This window comes from Mesoplodon densirostris, chromosome 15 (assembly GCF_025265405.1).
Source record: "Mesoplodon densirostris isolate mMesDen1 chromosome 15, mMesDen1 primary haplotype, whole genome shotgun sequence".
In the NCBI taxonomy this organism is placed as follows: Eukaryota; Metazoa; Chordata; class Mammalia; order Artiodactyla; family Ziphiidae; genus Mesoplodon; species Mesoplodon densirostris.
The window spans coordinates 25,906,253-25,927,608 of record NC_082675.1 but is presented as its reverse complement, the minus strand read 5'-3'; the positions used below and the strand labels follow the sequence as shown (position 1 = coordinate 25,927,608).

At 63.7% G+C, this 21,356-nt stretch overlaps 1 protein-coding gene across 1 annotated transcript in view; it reads left to right on the top strand.

Moving 5' to 3' along the window:
- The window catches only part of CABIN1 (calcineurin binding protein 1), a 102,672-nt gene that overhangs the window by 69,555 nt on the left and 11,761 nt on the right, over positions 1-21,356 (top strand). The window contains 1 exon segment of the mRNA XM_060118393.1: positions 21,172-21,335. Within this exon segment, the coding sequence (XP_059974376.1) occupies positions 21,172-21,335 (164 nt within the window).

Sequence of the window (21,356 nt, the reverse complement as noted above, 5' to 3'; positions counted from 1 at the left end):
TTGTCCTGACTCTGAGTTGCTTAAACTGATGGGAGATACAGTCATCAGGAGTCATCTTTGTTTCGTTAAGTGTTTGTGCCCTGGAGCCTGGTGGCTCACTGAGGGCCCTGATGTGGGAGGAAGGGCCCCCTGGTTGGGCAGCCAGCTGCCGGACAGCTACCTGCCAGAGCTGGGGGAAGGAGAGAAGGTCTCTAAAGCCCCTGGCACCCTGTGCTTCTTGGCAGGAATCCGTCCCACCGATCCTACTCTGACTCGCTACCAGTTGGCTCTGTGACCTGGGGGGTCCCCCAACCCCACCCAGTTGCAGATGCTGGTGTTAGGGAGGGGCAGGTGCAACGGGCCCACCTCCCAGGCCAGGGGCCTCTGACCCCCAGCTATGGCCCAGCCCCAGGTATGGCCCACTGTGTAGGCCAGGCCTCAGCCAGCACCCTTCCCCCAGGGAGAGAGCCCGTGGTGCTGGGCAGGGCCTGGCCTCTAGAGCTCAGTGTGCCTGGGCATCCCTAGGTGGGGGCCTCATCTAGAACAGCATTGCCATTGCCCCCTGATGCACCCCCAGCACAGTGCCCGGCAGGCAGGTGTGCCTGGTAAATGTGAATCCCTCCCACCCTCTAGAGGTCCCTGGGACGAGGTCAGCTAGGAAGCAGCAGCCCCTAGCGAGGGGGCGCCTAGCCCTGGCCAGGCCCTGGGGTCTGTGCCTGGGACAGCCACCTCCTGTTGCGGGGCCTGACTTGGCCCCTCTTCCCCTGCCCTTCCAGCTCAGCGCCTGGTGGGCCCGCGGGCAGCCCCTGCCTCACTTGCCTACACCCGTTGACTGAGTCAGTGGCATCATCCCCGGACGCCAGCCTCAAGTTCAGGGCCTTTGCAGCCTCAATCCAGGGAAGAGGTGTTGGTCTCCACCCAGTTAACTATACCCACCCGCCCCTGGCAGCGGGGCTTTGTGCTGCCTCCTGGCAGTAAACAAGCCGCGCAGTGTGTCCCTGTGGGGTGTTCCGGCCTGCGGGTGCCCTGGCATGGCTTCTCCAGTGCCGAGTCTGCCCGCCCGCTTGGCCCGGGGCCAAGACAGCCAGGAGAGGAAGCACCCGCCTGACAGCAGACCGACAGTTTTTCCGAAATTGGTCCCGCCCACATCACCTTCCCTCCACTTGGGCTCGGCTGTGGACCCGGTCACCTTCCACCTCGGCTTGTCCCTCTGCCCACACCTCAAGGCGAGTGTCACCTGGGTGTTAGACCGGCTCGTGCCAGGCCCTGGGCCAGTTGACAGCAAGATCCAGGGGCCACAGGCCAACCCACGCAGTGGCTGGATTATTAGTCCTGTTTCACAGAGGCACCAGTAGGTGAGGTGCCTTGGCTGAGGTCCCACAGCCAGTCTAGGCCGGAGGAGGGATGTGGACCTTGTGATCTCTGGTGCTGAAGCCGCGGGTGGCAGCCGGCAGTGCCTGTGAGGAGGAAGGGCGGAAGGCCAGCTCTGGCTCCACACTGGGATTGGCCCATTTGGCGATGAGGAGGATGGTGGCCTGGGCAGGGGGCATGGGCATCTAGCCCTGCCCTGGGAGGTGAGGCCGCATGCCAGGTTGATGGGGGGCCGGGGTCAGTAGTGGCCACGGTGTAGACCAGGGCCTCCCCTGGGCAGCGGGGCCATGTGGACATGGCCTCGAGTGACTGGCTGGCTGGGCCCGGCCACCTCTCTGTGTAGACCCCCAGGCCCACCCTGCTGGGGCTCCCAAGGCACAGCACAGTGACAGAGAGAGGCCAGAGCATCTGTGCCTGGTCTGGCCTGGCCTTGGACGGGGGGCAGTGGCAGGACTGGCGCCATTTACGGGCGCTCACTCTGGTCCCCACAGCACGTCTGTGGTGCTCAGGCACTGTTATTGTCCCCGTGTACAGATGGGGAGGTTGATACCAGTGGGCATTTTAGGCTGTTAAAACCAAAAGCCCTTTTCTAGTCTCTGTCCACCAGGCTGGACAGCAGAGCTTGTGGCCCTGTTTCCGGGCCCTGTTCACAGCCCCTCCCCTGGCTGCCTTGGCTGCTGTGGGTCCTGGGAGAGAATGTCAAGTGGGCCTCTGCACAGTAGCTGCCAGCAGCCGTGACAGCGGCCAGGGCCCTGGGGAGGCTGGTTCTGTTATAGCCCCTTTGAATGAGGTGCAGGGCCCAGGGAGTAGCCCAAGGTCACACAGCTAACAAGTGGCCAGGCTGGGATTTAAATCCAGGTGTGTCCCACTCCAAGGCCTGCTCCCTTAGCAGCTGTGCCATTCAGAGTTCAGCAGCCACATCTGGGCTCTAGAGAGTGTGGGTGTCAGGGAGGTGAGTGTGGCAGCTTGTATCCTGTGCCTCTACCCTCCTGGGGTGGGGGGGAGGTCCCTTGCCCCTCCCTTTCTCTGAGACCTCCTGGTGGCAAAGCACTCTGTGCATGGCCCTTGATTACCTTCCATCATGCCATGAGTGAGGCCCACTCTTGAGGGGCACCAGGTCTCTGGGGGAGGCGACCAGGTGAACAACAGCCGTGGGAGCCCAGAGCTCGCAGTGGGTTTGCCATCACTTTTGCACATATGCTTTTTGAGACCCTCAGGCCTGAATAAAGCCCCACCACTCTTGGAGGTCAGAGCCCGTAACCTGAGGGTGAGCAGGAGGTCGAGAGAGGCAGAGGAGGTGGCGTGGGGGTGCCTGCACCACAGAGCAGTGGGAGCCCGGGGGTGGCCCCGTGCCCGCAGGGGTGGGCCAGGTCCTCGCAGGGCAGAGGGGCTGGCAGGGGGCAGACGTGACACCAGCTGACGCAGACGTGCTGGAGGGGCCGGGCTGGGACAGGGCCAGGTGCGCTGCTGGCCTCCACTCCTCTGGGCGCCACCGCTCACAGCAGCACGTCGCATCCTTAGAACCCACAAGGTGTTGGTCGTGCCATCATCCCTGCCTTACAGAGGAGGAAACTGAGGCCCAGCCACACTGCAAGTGGGCGCCTGAGCCGGGATCCCGACGTTCTGAAACAAGTCAGGGTGGTGGGAACGCAGCCAGTGGACGGGCCCCAGAGACAGGCAAGGACGGGCCCAGCACACGCTCCTGGACCGACAGGGTGACAGGCAGGGCCATAGGGACAGAGAGTGTGAGGGCGCAGGTGGAGGTGGGCCCAGGGGTGGGCCCTGGGTCTGTGTGGGCGAGTGAGACACAGGGTGCCCCTGCAGGCCCGCAGTTCATCGTACTACCATTTACCTGAGGGTGGTTCAGTTCCACATGCTGGTGTCGACCGATTCCTAGAAGAAACTGGGATTCCTTGTCACCAGTGGACACCCCTCCCGGGCCTCTGTTCCTATCCCCACTCTCGATGGAGGGGGGCCGTGGCAGGTCACCGCCTGCCCCATCCTCGCTGAGATCACTGAGGCCGTGCACAACACCGTCCTGACGTCAGGGTAAAGGACACCCAGTCAACGTCAGTGGGAATTAGAGAACAGAAAAGAAGGGAAAAGTTAAATTGAGGAAATCGAACACTGGGCTGTAGTAGGAATTGCTGCTGTGGCGGTATTTTTAGCGTTATTGAGTTGATTGATGGGCCGGTTGCAAAAGCAAAGTAAACAAAAAATCACTTCAAGTTCTCCAAGGGAAAAGGCCCAGTTTTTTTTTTTTGGTACGCGGGTCTCTCACTGCTGTGGCCTCTCGGGTTGCGGAGCACAGGCTCCAGACGCGCAGGCTCAGTGGCCATGGCTCATGGGCCCAGCCGCTCCGCAGCATGTGGGATCTTTCTGGACCGGGGCACAAACCCGTGTCCCCTGCATCGGCAGGCAGACTCTCAACCACTGCGCCACCAGGGAAGCCCGAAAAGGCCCAGTTTTTAAGTCTTTAAAAGGTTAGCAAACTTGTGACTTCTTAGCATCACACTGAGCTCTCCTTCCTTCCCGTGTCCTCGGCTCTGCAAGCTTCATGGGACTTCACAGCCTCCAGCCCACTGGGCCTGGTTCAGCCTGGAGCAGGTGCCCAAGGCCTTCCCGTCTGCAGAATGCCTGGGCCCCTGCCCTGACAGGACCACAGCGGTCATAAATCCCTGCCCAAGCCAAGCCACACCCATTCACAGCTAGACTTTAAAAAACCAGACATAATCAGCCTCTGGACGGACTGCCCCCACGTGCATTTTTGCCTGGCCCTTGGGGACAGTTTCTGTGTCCAGGTGTGGGCTCACTGCGGTGGCCGTGCCAGGATGCCCGGGCAGAAGGTGGCAGTGTGCTTCAGCCCTTAGCATTCTCGACCCCACCATGATGGTCCCCCAGTGGGGCACGGGACTTGCCCTGGGGCCCACATCCGGCGGGCAGCCTCCACCCCAGAGTTTCTGGCCAGCCCCGGGACGGCAGTGTTTGTATACGCATCCAGAATGGTCAGGAGCTTGCTGTGTAACATTCCTGAGAGAAGAACATTTTCCAGTGGGCACTGCTTTTCCCACTGTAAGTTATTTCTCAGAGGCTTGCTCCTGGAATCAGTGTCTCCGCTGAGTCTTTCTGAGGCCCGCACGTATCAGGCTCAGCTTCATCCCCCTGGGACACTGCCCCAGGCAGGCGCCGCCTGGAGGGCAGCAGGGGGGCAGCTTCCGGAGGAGGCCCAGGGCCCTCTTGAGGGTTTGGAAAGTGGAGCAGGGCAGGCAGCTGCTCAGACCACGGATGGCAGGGAGCCGCAGGGAGCCGTGGGAGAGGGCCAAGGGAGGGCTGTGTTTCCTGAGGCCACAGGAGCAGGACCCAGCGGGGCAGGGCCAGGAGGAAGGGGGCTCCCCGAGGCCTCGGCTGTGGCAGAGTCGCTGCAGGAACCTGTCCTTTGGGAAGGAGGATGCTTGGCTATGCCAGTCTCTGCTTAGTCCTCTTGGCCCATGGAGTGCTGGGGCTCACTCCGGATGCAGGCCCTCCCTGTGGCTCCCGGCCTGTGGGAGGGCAGTGGCTGTGGCCTGGCCCCTGGGCTGAGGTGGGAAACAATGTCAGGGAGCGGGCCTCTGCTGTGGAAGGGAGGCCACAAGGCTTGCTTCCATGGGGCACAGAGGAGCTCGGGGACGGCAGACATTCCCTCCTCCCTGCGTCCCCATGATTCCCATCTCACGGTGAGCAAACTGAGGCCCAGCATCGCGCAGCCCGCAGGGAGCAGAGCTTGGATGCTTCTCACCTCCTGCCCACCGCCCTCCCCACCCAGCCTGCGCCCAGCCCGGCAGGAGTGGAGGTTCAATCCCACCTCTACCCTGGGCATCATCCTGCTTGCCTGGCCCTGATTAGCTGGCCCCACCCCAGCCCAGCAGGAGGGACTCTGAAGACCACAAGCCCTGAGCCACAGAGCCAGGGAGTGTGGGGGCTGCGGCTGAGCCAAGGCTCGCTGCTTTTGACGGGGGGCCGCCCCCGTGGGCCAGCGCACCTCTGACCGAGTCAGGTGCCCTGTGACTGCACAGACCCAACCTCCTCATCTGTGAGATGGGGGATGTGAATGTCCAGCGCTTGGCACTCGAGAGCCCTGTAGTCCCAACAGTGTCAAGATGGCCACAAGCCACACACTGGGCCCCAGGGAGCAGCCTGGTGCAATCAGGACGTGGCCATTCCGGGCCCACCCCTGCCAGAGTGTGTGACTGCCTTGCCTCACGCCTCCAAACACCTGTCTTGACAGTGAAAGCAGTGGGCAGGAGCGTATGCCCCCACAGAGGATTCTGGGGGGTGGGAGGGGGCAGGATGGAGAGCAGCTGAGGGTCCCTAAGGGGTCTGGCAATGGGTGGGGGCATAGGGGAGGGCAGAGTGTATCTGGTGGCCTTTTCCTGTCCCCCATCCCCTCAGGGCACCGTGCCTGTGTCTGCTGCTCATTCACCTCCCCTTCCTTGCGGGCTTCCCCGGTGTGCCCTGGGTAGCTCAGAGTCATCCTGAGCTGGAGTGGAAGCCCCAAGGGAGGACGGCCTTCCTGTGGCGATGGGCGCTGGCCCAGGAGCCCGAGCGCAGGGCTGGGCAGCACCCCCATGGCGTGGAGCCTGGGCTGCTGCAGGGGGCTGGAGTGTGGATGCCCCAGTGGCCCGTCCACATGGGCCCCGACCCACAGATCTTCCTGTGCGCCTGCTCTGGGCCTAGCCATGTTGCCCTATTTTCGGGGTTTAGCCCTGCTTTTGACTTCCTGGTCCCGACCCTGACCTCAGTTTCCCCATCTCCAAAGGCGGGCCAGCTGGATGAGGTCAGTGGTTTTCCAACCCTTTTTCCAAAAGAGCCCTTTCTCACACACCCCACTGGGAAACACAAAAGGGCAGCTGCTCCCGCAGAGACAGGAAGGGCTGGGCCCACCTGCTTGGGCTGCACCGCCACCGCCTGCTCCCCAGAGGAGGGGCATGAGCCCTGGGGAGGCTACGGGGTCTCTGCCCTGCCACCACACTGCCCACCCAGACAGGGCTTCCCCAGCTCAGGGCCCAGGCTGTCTTTCTGGGGTGGCTTCAGGCTGGGAATTTCTCTCTTTTTCCTTCCACTTTTCCTATTTGGAAAGTTTGACCAAGTTGCTTCTGAGAAAGCGGCATTGGGTTTGAAATCCAAACCAGAGCTGAGGGCTCCAGGGGCCCCTGCCTGGTTTCCATGGTGATGGGCTGTGGCCACCACGTGCCCCTGGGGGCAGAGCATGTACTCCCTCACAGGCCAGGCTGAGGCCACTCAAAGGCCGCCCACGCCCTCACCCTCAACTCTGCTCCTGGCCAGCCTTAGGCCCTGCACCATGCCCGGCCCCACCCATAGCTGGTGGCTTTGGGCAAGCCACTCAGTATTGGTAAGACTCAGTTTCTTCATCTGTAAACTGGGGCTGACCAGACCCATCTCACGGGGTTATCGAGGATCACGGGAGACCATTACCACATGTGCCCCGGGGCCACTGTGTCCAGGAGAGGGTCCAGGAAGGCCCCGGCAGGAGGAGGAGGCAGCTGGGGGAAGGGACTTCGTGGAAAAGAGCACACGGGCTCACTGGGGTCCGTGGGAAGGAGGCGAGGTGGCTCGGGGCCAGTTGGGAAGGATGTGCAGGAATTTGGTTGATTAAAAACAAATTTTGAAATGTTGATCTCTAATTAGGTATAAGAAGTCTAAAATTAGGGTATGCCAAAGCAGGTGGAACTTCCCCCACGAAGCCCAGCCCCTCACCAGGGTGGCACTGATTCTCAGGTAACGTCCTGTCACACCCAACCCCCAGCTCCCCATGTGGGGACGCTGGCAAATTTGCTTAGGACAGACGAGCAAGGGCCCGCTCCAGGCTGCAGGGGAGGCCGCCCCAGCCCCAGCGGCTCAGTGCTGGGCTTTATTTCCAGAGAAGGACCCCCCTGGCCCTACTCAGAGGAGGGGTGGGGAATCCTGGGCTCCAGGCCCCTCTTGGGTGGGGAATGAAGCCGGCCCTGCGGCAGGGGCACCACGGGAAACCCATGAGGAGGAGACGGTGGTGCTTGGGCGCAGCGAGCTCTCGGAGGGAGGGCTCAACCTGCGGGAGCCCCTGCCTCAGCCCCCCTTCCTCGGGGCTGGGTGTGAGCAGCGCACCCGGCACCCTGCGTGTGCCGAGGGTGCAGGAGAGGGGGTCGGCCAGCTGCAGCAAGGGGAAGGGGGCAAGGTGGCCGGACAGACCAGGGAGAAGGTGGTCCAGGAGGGGGAACAGAGAGAGGCCAAATGGCACGTGAGGGTCGGCACTGGGTGGGGCAGGTGGTGCTGGAGAGGGCAGGGCTGGCCGTCCCCAGGGCCGCCCACGTCCATGGTCATCCAGAGGTACGTCCGGGGGAGGGTGCGCTCTAGCCAGAGAGTGATTGGATATGTGCTGCAACGCTGTTTGGCTTGGCTCGTGGACTCAGGCCTCTGCAAGTTGTGCCACCTGCCAGCAGGAGCACCCAGCAGGTGTAGGGGCCCTGCTCCCAGGGGCCGGTCCTTGTCCTCTTTCCTCACTGCGCAGTGGGAGGCCCCCGGGCCACAGCAGAGGCTGCACGGCGCTCTAGAGAGGGGAGGGATGCTGTGCTTGTAACATCTCACATTTGTTCTTCTGGTTCAGGGCACCCCTGCAGATTGGGGACAGAGCCCTGCTCTGCAGGACGAGCCTGGATGAGTTTGTTCCCCTTCTTATGTTCTACACGAGCGTGAAGGGTTTGGGGGAGGTGGCGGGCCGTTAGCCTGCTTGGGACCTGAATGCCAGTGGAGGCACCAGCTCTGCCTGGGATGTCGGCTTTGTCTGTGGTCAGTGCCTGACCCCTGCCACCCCTTCAGCTTGGCCCCTCCCTGCATGAGGATCCTGTGCTGGTCATCCAGGGAAGACACCTGGCACAGGCCACGGCCACTGCCACCACTTGTAGCCTGAACCTGGCTCCACTTGCTCAGCACAGATGCCCCCGAGCCCATAAAGGCCACTCATTAGGAGCCAGGGGTCAGATGGTGGATGGGTTGTCCTAGTTTTCTCCATGTGCACATCAGACATGGCTTTTCTAGGATGCAGGCTCCCCTCCTGAGATGAAACGGAAGCAGCTCAGCAGCCCTCCAAAGACTGGGCTATTCTAGAAGCCTGGACGGTAGCTCTCATTTCCAACCCTGACGTGGGGTAGGCTCAAAGGAGCCAAGTGTTAGCACCCTCTTGCCCTGAGGAGGCTCTCTTGGGCTCCCATCAAACACACGCCGAGTCCCAGATCACCCCGAGAGGCATCAAAGCCTGCTGGCGTCTCTTCTCCTCGCTGCCCATTCCCCAGACCCCTGGCAGTCCCTCTCTCCATGAGGCCACGTGCAGCCCTGCTGCACACACTAGGCACCCCTTGCCCTCCACCTGGTCCCATTGGCCATCCCTGATCGTCCCAGCCACCCTCACCCCCACCGCCATGTGGGGAGATCCCTGTCCAACAGCATCCAGCCCACAGGCCTGCCACTTCTTCCTGAAACTGCTCTGTCCCCAACCCCGACCTTGTTTCTCTCCCTCTGAGGCTGGCTCCACTCCTGAGCCCCCAGCCGGGCTGGAATTGCCAGGTCAGCTGAGCTGGCATGGGCCATGGCTGTGTCAGTGCCTGCGCACAACAGCCCTGGCATCCATGACCGAGACCCTGGCTCTGCCCCATGGTGACTGGGGCCTTGGGCAGGCCCTGCAGATCAGGCACTGGTGGAGGTGCATGCACACTCGTGTGCTCATCCCCACGGAGCTGAGCGTGGCATGGGCACAGCTGTCTGCTGAGGTGGATGCTGCCCTGGACCAAGGGACAGGGGTCCTTGCGCCCGGCCCTCTTTGTTTCCCTGGGCAGGTCCTTGTTCCCCACCTGTGTCCTCACTCATGGGTCAAACAGGCAAAACTGCTGGACTCAGTGACATCAGCAATACTTTGCAGCTGCAGAGCATAGTCTGAGCCGCTTTTGAGCGCCAGAGGCTCTAGTGAGAATGAGATGGGGCTGCAGCTGGGGTCTGTGTGCCCCGGGTGGAAGGCGAGCTTCTTTCTCAGCTGTCAGGGAAAGGAGAGGAAGCTGGCTGCCGTGGGCCTGTGAGGCTGGCACGCTACCGGCAGAGAGATTGCTCAGGCACACGACACACAGAGCCAGCATCCCACAGTGGGGAGGCCTGCACCTCCAGACCAGCTGGCAGCTCAAAGCTCCAGTGCTGAGAATTTGGACTGTTAACTCTAAGAAGCATTCTTGCTACCTAAAAGGCAGCATTGGACTTAGCCTGGGGAAGACTGGGGTTAAGTCAAGGCGGGGGCTGGGGTAACAGCTGGCAGGAAGGAACCAGGAGCAGCCTGCAGGTCTGCGTTGGATCAGGTCTTGAGAAGGGTGACCGTGAGAGGCCACAGGGCCACGTGGTCCCATGGGCAGCGCAGCTGGTGGCACCTTGGCCAGCAGCTAGCTCTAGGTCTGGGTCTTGGCTTTGCAGGGCCAGGAGCCCACCTCTGCTGGGGGTGCAGGCCTGGGGCGTGTGAGGCAAAGCACAGGTGCGTGTTTCCAAGGAGGGTGTGGCCACTCGAGGGGGTTGTGCTGCCCGCTGAGAGGAAGGTGGCCAGAGAGGTGTGAGCAGGCCCGCCACATGCTCTGCACACCGCCCCGGGTGCAGGCCTGGGCTCTTGCACACGTTGGTCCGTTAGTCTGGCTTCCACTCCCCGGTCCACCACACGCTTCTTGGCCTTGGAGTCTTCCTTTCCACTTGCATAGGGATGACAGCCTCTACCCCAAGGCTACTGTTTGTCCTCTGCTGCTCCTCACTCAACACGGACGCCTTGAGACAGTCTGGACCTTGTCTCTGACCACCCTCAGGCCAGGGGCTACGCACACAGACAAGGCTGGAGTCGTCCAGTCTCACCTCCTCTGGCTCCTTCTGGCTTTGGCAGCCATCCCTGGGCTCCCGGGCTCACAGCTCCCCCTCTGCAGCCCCGATGGGCGTGCAAGTGCTTCACCTAAGAGATGGTGGCAGAGCAGAGACTGAACGGGGATGGCCAGGTGGGGGCCGCAAGAGGAAAGCTGGCCGCCCGACTTCCCAGCATGGACATGGGTCCAGCCCCAGCCTGCCTACCTCCCCGCTGGCCGCCAAGGGGTGCTGGGTGGACGGTGGCTGGGGATGCGAAGGTCAGGACTTTCCAGGGCTGGCCCTTGACCGGGGATGGACCAGAACCTCTCCCTTAGGGCTGAGGAGAAGAAAGAAAGGGTCCTGTAGGCAGTGAGGCTGCCCGGGGTGAGGGCCATGTGGAGAAGGCCTGGGCTCTGGGCCGAGGGCAGGAAGGGGCCTGTGTGCGGGCCGTTTCCTTCCCCAGCTCAGCCCTGGCCACCTCTTCCTCCTGCTGGCCCCCAGCCCCCCATCTGGAAGAGGTCAATGAGTAAGGCCCAAGGCAGGGGGAGGTGGCTCTCAGGGCCAATTACCTGTTGCCCTTGCCCTTGCCACCATCTTCCTTGTCTTCTTGGTCACCCACAGGTCCTGGGGCTAGAGTGGGGAGAGGGGTCTGTCAGGCAAAGCCCCATGCGGATCAGATGTTTGTTTTCTTCTTATGATCGATTGTTGAAGTTTGCTCTGGGGGATTAAGGTTAGGTGTCCCTTGGAGAGGCAGTGGGGCACCCTGATAGTGTGGGGCTCGTCCTGCCCTGAGGTCAAGGGGCTTCTCAGGTGCCGGGCCTGTCTGCAGCGCAGGGCCGTGCACCCCCTCCTGCATCAGTCCTCCTCCCAGGAGCCTGCCAGGCTCAGGCAGTCCTGGGGCGCTCACTGTGACTAGGCCAGTGACAAGGGTGACTCCAGGGGCAGGCTGGAGCACACCCTTCAGCACCCAGGCAAGGTGGCCAGGGACACCCCCTCCCCAGGATTAACCCTGAACAGCCAGCTCACAGGTTAGACCAGCCCCTCCCTGCTCAAGGGGGCTCCTGCTGGCCGTGGGGGAGCAAGGTCAGGGTGGCCCCGAGGGTGGCATAGTGCTGCAGGAGCTCCCACCCTCTTAGGCCCTCAGGGTGGCCCTGAGGTGGGGAGCAGCTGTTTCTCCGGGGCAGTAGTCAGAGGCCTGTGTCCTGCACGTCCAAGTGCTTTGTGGGCGATTAGGACCTGCATAGGGTGCTGACAAGTGCCACGTGGGGCACAAGGTTTTTTCAGGCCCCAGAAGTTCTCAGGCCCACCAGTCCCACAGCTATCACAGTGCTGTCACATGAAGCCCCGGGGGGATCCCCATGTGCACAGAAATGTTTCCCCCTGGGGGGGGTCAGGGAGGGTGGTCCCTACTTCCTTGTTCTGCGGCCTGGCAGCTAGAGACGGTGATGCCCATCTCTTGGGGCTCTGGAGAGGGCTGGGGTGCAGGGTGCCGTGTGGTGCTGGAGCAGGCCAAGGAGGTGGAGCCCTCAGGTGCCAGCATTCGCCCGGGGCATCTCTCCCCAGAGCCCCTGAGCTCCCCTCGCCCTCCATGGCCTCCCTCCTGCTGTGACAGCAAGACCCTGAGCCCAGGGCTGCCCCCACCTGCCGCTTCCAGGCTGTGTGGGAGGCCTCCTGCACACAGGGGCCTGTTTCCAGAGAACTACCCGTTCCACACACACCGTTTCTTTCTGGCCCAGATGTGATGCCCACACACATCTTCAGCCTCCCTGGGTCTGACTCGACCTGTGCAGGGCATGAGCGTCCCATGTCTGCTCTAGCCCTGGGGACAGCTGGGGGGTGTCCCCACCCCTTCTGGAGCCGGCCAGGCCTGGGGATGGCTCTCAGCCATACTAGACTTCCTGCTGTGTGACTCTGAACCTGTCCCCACGTGTGGGTGTCATGACGACATGAGTGTGGACAGTGAACAGCTGTTGTGACTTGAGGACATGCGGCAGGAGCACTCCTCGCCTGAGACCCAGCCCAGTGGGTACAGCCTCAAGGTGGCCTGTCTCCCTGCAGCTGTGTGGCCTCTGGGAGCCCAGGGCCAGACAGAGTGTCCTGATCCTCCAGGGAGTGTGAGCCACTGCCTCTGCGCCCCCCGGAGGGAGGGCAGGCAGGGAGTGCACAGCCCCCTGGCCGAAGGTTGGCCTTGGGCCGATTGGACTGGGGGCACGTGGCAAGCCTGGGAAAGCTGGTGGGCAGGAGCCAGCCGGGGCAGGACAGAAGGAAACTATCTGGCTTGGGGAGATGTCACCAGGACAAGTGTCACCAGGATAGGGACCTGGTGGATCTGAGGCATCTGCGTGTTTGGGGAGGGAGGAAAGAGCCGGGCCCTCGTGGTGCTGAGGTGGGGGAGGGATGGTGGGGAGGCCGGTGCCTGGCCTGGGGGCAGCGCCTTTGCTCGGCCTGTCCTCATCTGGGGTAGAAGCAACCAGGAGCTGGTGGATAATTCCAGGGCGGCTGGCTCCACAGGAAGCCAGAGAGGAAGGTGCTGTGTATTCGCTGGGGCTGTGGGTGCCGGGGGCGTCCCTTCTGAGCCCACTCCTCTCAGAAGGGGCACAGTCCCGCTCCTGGCACCCGCAGGCCTCTGCAGGGCTGCCATATGCCGAGGCTGAGGGGCTCCTGAGCCTGCCTGGCTTCTGCCCAGACCCACCCCTTCCCCCAGTGTCTTCTGTTCCTGGGGCCTCACAGCCAACTGGAAAACGAGCCCCCTCCCAGCTGGAAAGCCCCCTGGGGGATGCCGTGATGCCCCTGTCCTGCCCTCCCCGCTGAGGATGGGCCTGGGAGAGTCTTCACTCCGGCTCCCACTGCCCCACTGGGTCAGCAAGGACATCCCCCACTCACCCACGCCTCTGCCCTGCACCGGGCCCTCGGGGCACAACTCCAGGGGCCCCACGCACAGAGCTGCCCGGTACAGGGCGAGGACGGCCCCAGCCCGGCGCGTTGCTGGCCCCTGTCGCCCTGCCCTCCGCACTCCTGGCCGCCCCTACCCGGCTCGGCCTGGGACGCCAGGTCCCACAGCCTCCCGCGGTGAGGGCTGTGCCCCCGGTACCCTCAGCGGCCCGGCCCGGAACCCGCGAGTATTTGCCGGCAAAGTCAGCCGTGCCGCTGGGCCCGCTTCCAGGCCGAACAGCGAGCGAGCGCCCGCGCCCCGTCCGGCCCCGCCGCCCCGCCCCGGCCCGCCGAGCCAGCGAGCGAGCGAGCCTCCGCGCCATGGCCCGGCGCCCGCCCTAGCTCCCTGCACAGATGCCACGGCGGAGCCGGCGGGTAGGAACTTGCCCGGGGCCGGGGCGGGGGCCGGGCCGCGACAGTGTCTCCCCTCTGCCCGCAGGCTCTGCGCTCTCCCGAGCTTTGGCTCAGTCCTCCGGGCCGGCTCGCGCGGCCGCCCCCCGCCTGGCCCCCGGCCCGCCCGGCGCAGCAGGAAGCCCGCGGGCCGCGGTTTCCCGGGCGCCGCGGCAGAGGAAGTCGGCAGGCGGCGGGGCCGCGGCGCCCCCTGCCCCCGGCCGGGGCCCCGCACAGCGCCAGGTGGGCGGCGGGCGGACCGGGGCGGGGGGGGGCCCGGGGGAGAAGCCCGCCCGCGAGCCTGGGGCGAGCCCAGCCGACCCGCCGGGGACGCAAGTGGGCGCGCGGGGGTGTGCGCTGCGCCGGCCCCGCGAAAGCGAAAGCCGCTAGCTCGCCGACCCAGCAACTTCGCGGCGGGCGGTGCGGACGGGGAGCTGCGCGGGCCACTACCGGGGATGGTGAGCCGGCCGGCGGGTGGGCAGCGGCACCCCGCGCGGTGCTTCCCCGGCTATAAATAGCTGCCGTGCGGGGGTGGGAAGATGGTGTCGGGGCTTGGCGAGCGCCTGGCCTACTCCAAGCCCCGGCCTGGGCCGGGACCCTGCCCCGCCGCAGAGGGGGCGGAGGGGCTCGGCGCGGAGGCGAGGGGGGCCCGGCGGAGTTGCCGGGTGGGCTGCCTCCGCGCTCTTAGTTGTTTGTCATTTCTGCTTCTCCCCGGAGGGGGAGGGGACGGACGGCCTGGCAGTTCTGGGGATCCCGTGTGCGACATCTCATTTGGCAGAAGAGGCTGGAAACGGGCGGGCACCGGCCGCAGGCAAATTGCAGGCTTCCCCAGCCCTTTTCTGCGCTGGGGACTCATTACCTGTGGATGGCGCGGGGAATCCCTTTCCCTTCGCAGCCCAGCTTGGACGGCTCCTGGGGGCAGGGCCAAGGCGCCCCTGGCGGCCTCTGTGCAACCCTGCGGCCAGAGAGGTGGCCCTGATGGTTTTGCAGAGGAGGCTGCAGGGCTTCCTGCCCCCAGGCGTGTTCAACCTCGCCCGCCCCTGGCGCGCCCTTAACCCAAGGCCTGGAGCGGGATGGTGGCTCCGATTGCTGTGGGAGGTGCAGGGCCCTTAGCTCTGCAGGGCATCAGGAAGATGGGGAGCTGGCAACCTGGAAACGCAGTCCTGGCCCCAAAAGGTCTCAGGACTCCACCAGGGCAGTTCCTGGAGGCGATGGAGCCATCTGGGCCGGTGGTGGGAGAGGTGATGCCCTGCTGGCCTGCCTGTCTGTGATGTTCACCCTACTTGGGGGCAGGCAGGGTGGAGCGGGAAGAGCTGGGTAGGCTGAGTTCTGCTGCCAGCTCAGCTCCCTGTTGGCTGTGTGCCCTGGAACTAGTCTCTCCGGGGGAGGTGTAAGTGGGGTCATGTGTGGGAGAAGCTGGGAAGGTGCCCTGTGAGTACAGTCGGCCCCAGGGACTCATGGGCACCAGATGCAGCCCTGCACAGCCCTCTCCGCCCTTCTCCGAGTGGTCTCGCTGCTTGGGAGGTTTGCGTGGGTTTACAGGTAACAGGTGTCTCCCCAAGACTGTGGAGGGCGCCAGTATTCTCCCCAGGGCTGCTCTTGACCTCAAGGCCTCACAGTCAAGATACCGACACTTTCTTTGCTCGGCTCAGGGTTGGGCTGCGGCACCGAGGCTGTCCTGGAAACAAAGTTTTTATGCTTCTCTGGGAAAAAAGGCTCCTAGGCTCCTACCCTGACACCCCTTCTTGCTGAGAGGCTCCCTCTTGCCCTCCTGCTCCTACAGCCCCCAGCCCACGGCTCCTCGGAGTGGGATGCCAGCAGGCTCTCATGGCCTCGCCTGCTCGGAGCGCTGAGTCACTGCTGCACCCATGCCAAGGGGGTGGGCTGCAGGAATCCCTCTGCCAGGGAGGCGGGCTCTCCCTGGGATGCTCGCATCATTGTGTTCTCTGTGAACAGGGATGTTGGACTGAGCGGCCGTGGGAGGCCTTGCTCACCTGTCATGCTGTGGGCGTGGGACAGGTGGGGGCTGGGAGGGCCTGGGCAGGTGGGACGCTCTCCGCATCTTAGATCAGGAGCCCAGGCACGGCCTCCAGGACAGCACCGGCTGCTGCAAGCCCACCATTGTCCCCTCTGTGGGGAGGGGTCCAGCCCGAGGAGAGGGAGAAAGGCTCTGTGGGGAAGGCTGTTCAGCCGACATTCTTCCGAATGATCCTGAAGACTCTGCCCCAAATGTCATCCAGGAGGGGACCAAGCGAGTTAGGGTCCACCTGCAGGGTGACGCACTGGGGTCCTTTTAAGTGATGGGGAGTTTTTGATGGGGCAGGAACATCCGCGTGCGCCATTACTGAGCTAGAAGTTAAGGTGAAAGAACTCACGCTCCTCTCTACCTTCTGCTCAGGACACTTGGGTCATAAGGTCGACTCTAGGGGGCTGCCCGTTTCCCCTCACTTGGCAGGGGCTCCCCTCCCTCTTCCTCCAGTTCCTGCTCCTTTCTGGCTTCCTCCCTGGCTTTTCCTGTACAACTCCCTCCCCAAAGTCCTTGCTCTCTCAGCCCCTTTTTCCTTATCCCAATCTCTCATCTGTCCCCTCGCCCTGGATGGCAGCCATCTGTGTCTGCCTATCCCACCAGCATGGACCCCTTTGGGGGTGTGCCTGACCCATCCGTGTGATCCCCCAGTCCCTGGGATGCACTTGGCTTTCTGTACAGTTGCCAGGCTGAGCTGCCCTGGGGGACCCAGGGGCCTCCCTAGCACCTGCGGGGGCTCCATCTGGGGCACAGACTCCCCCAGGCTTGACCAGGCCTTGGCTCAGGTGCAGCGCTGGCAACTCTCTCAGAACCGCCCGAGAGCTGCACCGAGGTTGTGGGGACTTGGGGCCAGGGTTTGTGGTCTTGACCAGGAACATTCCTTTTGTAGAGGGTGTGCAGGCCTGCCTGGTGGCCCCCCAGAAGGCCAGCTCTATTCAGGGGGTGGAGGAGCCAGTAAGCAAGAGAGACTCAGCCCCTCCTGCCTGCCCACCGGTGGCAGCTCAGAGTCTGGGGTCGCCGCGCGGCAGGATTCAGGCCCTCGGGACTGGCTGCTGCCCACGAGAGCTAGGTCGGCCCTTGACACCACCCTGTGGCAGCCCTTGCTCAGGCTGGGCTGGGCCTGGGAAGGCACCAAGCAGACACAGGCCCTCCTGGGTTGCCTGCCCAACCACCTGCTTCTACCTCTTCCCGCCCTCCGGCCGCTGTGGGTCCCCTATCGCCTTTCCCTCCTCACTTCCTACATGAGGCTCCTAGGTGCAGCTTCTTCTCGGCCTTTCTGGGTGCTCCTAGCTGTCGTTACTTTCTTCTCTGTCCTTTTGTTTGAGCCACACCTGGTGCCCCGGCTGGGCATGACCCCGGTGGCAGCAGAGTGGGGAAGGGGCCACATCTGAGTCCCGTGGGTGGGGCAGCAGGGGACAGCAGGAGGAGCCCAGGATTCCGGGAAGACTCCCACAACAGGGCCCCAGGGATTTGATCACGAAGGCTCTGAGGCCCTCAGGGTGCTGGGGAGGGCGCTGGCTCCCCCGTCCCTCTGAGGGCAGGGCTTCCAAGGCCCCGGCTGAAGACTGAAGTGACCCGGTGTCACTGTCTAATTCTCTGCACCCCCCATTTGTACGTCTGTAAGTCACAGGTCGTGTTGCTGACTTCTTGTTCCTTTGTGAGCCTTCAGGGAGGGCACAGAGAGTGGGGGACAAAGGGGTCTGGCCGCTGTGTCCTGGTCCCACCCCAGGGTCACTGGGCAGCCTTGGGCGGGGTTGATTACACACACGGGCTATCCTTGCTGGTGTGGGCATAGGACGAATCCGAGTCTCCACCCAGCCCCCATGGCCTGAGCCTCATCCCCTCCTAGACAAGCCTGGCCCCGGGGTTGAGTGTGGCTCGGATGGAGTGGAGCCCGACTGGGCCGTGCCTCTCTCAGCCTTCTTTCCTGCCCTGGCATTTCCTGGCCCCTTGTTTTCCTGGGGAGCCTTTGCCTGGGCCCTTGGAGTGGAGGAGCCTTGACTGAAAGGTGGGGCCCATGAAGGTGACACGTGGGGCTGGGAGCCCTGGAATGACCCTGAAGTATGCCATGGAGGATGGCCCGAGTGGTGGCCCAGCAGAGGGTGGTTGGGTTTGCCGTGCAAACCAGAACTGTGTCTGGATCTCTGCCCTCCATCTGCCAGGCTCGGAGTCGGCCCCGGGTTGGATGAAGAGGCTGTGCCGGCAGCCCTCCTGGGGTGCAGGGAGCCGGGGCTCCTTCTGGCCCACACTGAGGCGGTTAGGGAGGTGTGGACTGGCCCGCCAATAAGGCATCTGGGGGGAATGGAGCCCCTGCCCCTCCAGGAAGAAGCTCTCCTAAGACCACAATGTGCTGGAGACAGCGTGAGCCATGGGCCTGAGCACGCCCTTGGCCTGGCAGCGAGGAGCAGTGCTCCATGCCAGTGGGGCCATCTGCTGTCCGTCCCTTCCCTGGGGCACCACCTGCCGGGGCTGCGGTGACCAGAAGCCAAAACCTCATGGCCCTCCTGCCCAGGCTCTAGCCTCGCCTTGCTTCACAGCCCCCCCTTGTAAGTGGATGGCATGTTCGATGGCACCCCACCATGCCACTGACCCAGCCTCAGCTCCCTCGGGGACGTCTTTAAGGGTCCCCAAGTAGGGCAACCCACCCCAGCTCCCAGGACCCCTGGCCTGCCCCGCTGTGGGGCTCAGCTGGTGCAGCTCGGTTTCCTCAAGAGCAGCAGGAGGATGCCCGGCTCTTGGGGCTGCAGGGAGGGTTTGGTAACTGGTATTAAGCGCACGGCCCAGAGTCTGGGGCTCCATGAATTATTCAGGTGGTTGCAGTCTGTCTCGGTGACCTCATCTGTCAGCCAGGAGCCCAGAGCCGTTCTGATGGGCTGCAGGGTCGGCTGGGACACTCCAGATGAGCCGCTTGGCACACGGGTGAGCTCTGAGCACAGTCCTGGCGTTTCTGAGTGCTCTGAGGCTGCCACTGCGCCCCCTGCACCACCCGCGGCTCTCCAAGCAGGCGGCATCCCAGCCAGGATGGAGTGCCTGCTGCCTGGGAGAGGGGAGTCTGGGGGAGGGCACAGTGAGGAGGGGGTCTGAGTCGTGGCCCCCCAGCCCCGCCTGACACCAGACCTGCCTCCCTCCCTCGAGGCACCCTGTCCCGAACTCTCCTTGTGGACTGCCTGCTGCGTGGCTCCTACTCGCTGGGATACTGCTTTGGCCTGTCCTTCAGGCCCCCCGGCGCAGCCAGTCTTCCTCTCACGCACTGCTGACCCCCTGCCCTCCCTGGGGCCTGCACACGTGCCCTCTGGATGGGTGCATGGGGGCCTCTGCTGCTGAACTCTTGTGTGAAGGGATGCAAACTGGACCTGTCCCGGTGACTGTGTCCTGGCTGCCCGAGGAGGGGCTGCTCAGCGGGCTGAGTCAGTGGCTGAGGCGGGAGGGGCCACAGGCCTCTGGGCTGGCTGCTGTCCAGCAGTGTGGCTGGGGGCGGGCTGCCCCTTGCTGGCCCAGGCTTCCCACCTACACAGCAAGCAGGTTCAGCCAGCTGTGTGCCTGGAAACGTCCGTGATCTTGATGCACCAGACCGTCGGTGCCGGGCGGGGAGAGCAGTCCCAGAGGGTGAGACGGGCAGTGGGTAGTGCCTCCATGTGACAGGGCAGGTGGCAGGCAGACCCCTCTCAGTGTCACCCGGAAATTGTCTTAATTGAGGCATTGCGTGGCAATTCCCAGTGGGCTGGCAGTGGCGGGAGGCTAGCCCACTGTGGCAGGGGAAGAGGGGGGACACCGCACCCTCCAGGGAGTTTCTCAGTGTGTGCCTCGGCTCGTTTTGGCTCCCCCACCCCAAGGGAAAAAAAAAACAGGTAAATGCCTTGTGTCACCGCCCTGTGCAGGCTGTGGTGGGGACCACGGTGATGTCTGAAGTGCCTTGGTGGGGCGGGCCCTTCCTTGGTCTTATACTGCTGGGCCTGGCACCCTCCTGGCCACTGCCATCACACCTGGGGGCGGGGTGCCTGGGCCACTCTGGCTGTCCCTCGTCCTCTCCAGTGGCAGCTTTCCCCGAACTGCTGCAGAAGCCACGCCTGCCCAGTAGGAGATGCAGCATTGGTGTTAGGCCCCCAGTTTTGTCTGGACAGGGGCCCAGCCTGCCCGGGCGGGCCCTCCATGTCCACTGTGAGCTCGGGGACCAGGCGTGCAGGCTGCGGAGACTCAGCCCTGAGAGTTTCAAGCTCCTCTCTTTTTTTTCTTTTTTTTATAAATTTATTTATTTATGTATGTATTTATTTATTTATTGGCCGCGATGGGTCTTTGTTGCTGTGCACAGGCTTTCTCTAGTTGCGGCGAGCAGGGGCTACTATTCGTTGTAGCGCATTGGCTTCTTGTTGCAGCGGCTTCTCTTGTTGCGGAGCACGGGCTCTAGAGCGCAGGCTCAGTGGTTGCGGCGCTCAGGCTTAGTTGCTCTGCGGCATGTGGGATCTTCCTGGACCAGGGCTCGAACCCGTGTCCCCTGCATTGGCAGCAGATTCTTAACCACTGCACCACCAGGGAAGCCCTCAAGCTTCTCCCTTGCCCAAATGGCGCAGGCCTGGAGGTGCTCTGGCTTCCTTCCCAGGGCTGCTGGAGCAGGGAGGGCGCTGTGGACCGTCCTCCAGCTCCCACGGGAATAGGGCCCTGAGAGGGGCTCCGCCTGGACATCCTGCCGTGGGCCCCACATGGGAGAGGCGGTGGTGCTCATGGTTCTGTCCTTCCTGGGCAGGAGTTTCTCCAGGGGTCAGCTGCAGGGACCCATCTGGGAACCTGACCCGGAGATATGGCTCAGAGGTGTGAGCTTCTGTTCACTTGTCATTCTCTCAGCCATCCTGGGCTTCACCTCACCTTGACTGGGTCTGAGTGCGTGTCAGACCCCATGCTGGTGGGGGGGCACCGCAGGGAACCAGACCTTGGGGCTGGTGATAGGCAGGGTGCCGGGTGCAGCGGTGGGCTAAGCACGGCCCCGGGGGGGGAGATGGCTGTGGGGCTCCCCAGAGCCAGTCCTACCCCCGCTCAGCCGTCAGACAGTGGAGTTAGGCAGGCGGGAAGTGGGGAGGAGATCCCAGCCAGAGCAAAGTGCTGGGCAAAGGTGTGTTGAGGGAACCCGGCATCCTGGGAGCTGCTGGTCATTTTCGGCGGGCCTGCGAGTCTCTAGGCACTGCTGGAGGGAGAGCCGTGGGTGGGGCCCAGGCCTGGGCCTGTCTGGCCAGCACAGCTGCCGTGGTATGGCGGCACCTTTTGACCCTCGGCCTCACGAGTTCCTAGAGTTTCCCTCTAGGAACAGGTCCCACGCTAAGTCAGCACCTGTGCAGGAGACGCGTAGGCCCCGACTTCTCCCAGTCCTGCCATTTGACCAGGCGCAACCCGTGTGCTTCCCGGGGGAGCCGATCAAGTAAACGGAGGCCGTGCAGCCTTTCAGAAGAGGAGGGTGCAGAACTATGCACGCGTCCTTGCCCCCCATCTGTGGGAGGAAGCAGGTGGGGGGCCGCATTCCCGTCCCCTTGGGCCCCAGGGCAGGCTCTGGTCGCAGCGGCCCTCCTCTCATGCCCGCCACGTCCATCCCGCAGGGCATCTGGCGGATCCCCGTGGACGAGATCGACCGGCCGGGCAGCTTTGCCTGGCACATGAACCGCTCCATTGTGCTGCTGCTCAAGGTGCTGGCCCAGCTCCGGGACCACAGCACCCTGCTGAAGGTCTCCTCCATGCTGCAGCGGACCCCGGACCAGGGCAAGTGAGTGCAGCCGCCCAGTCA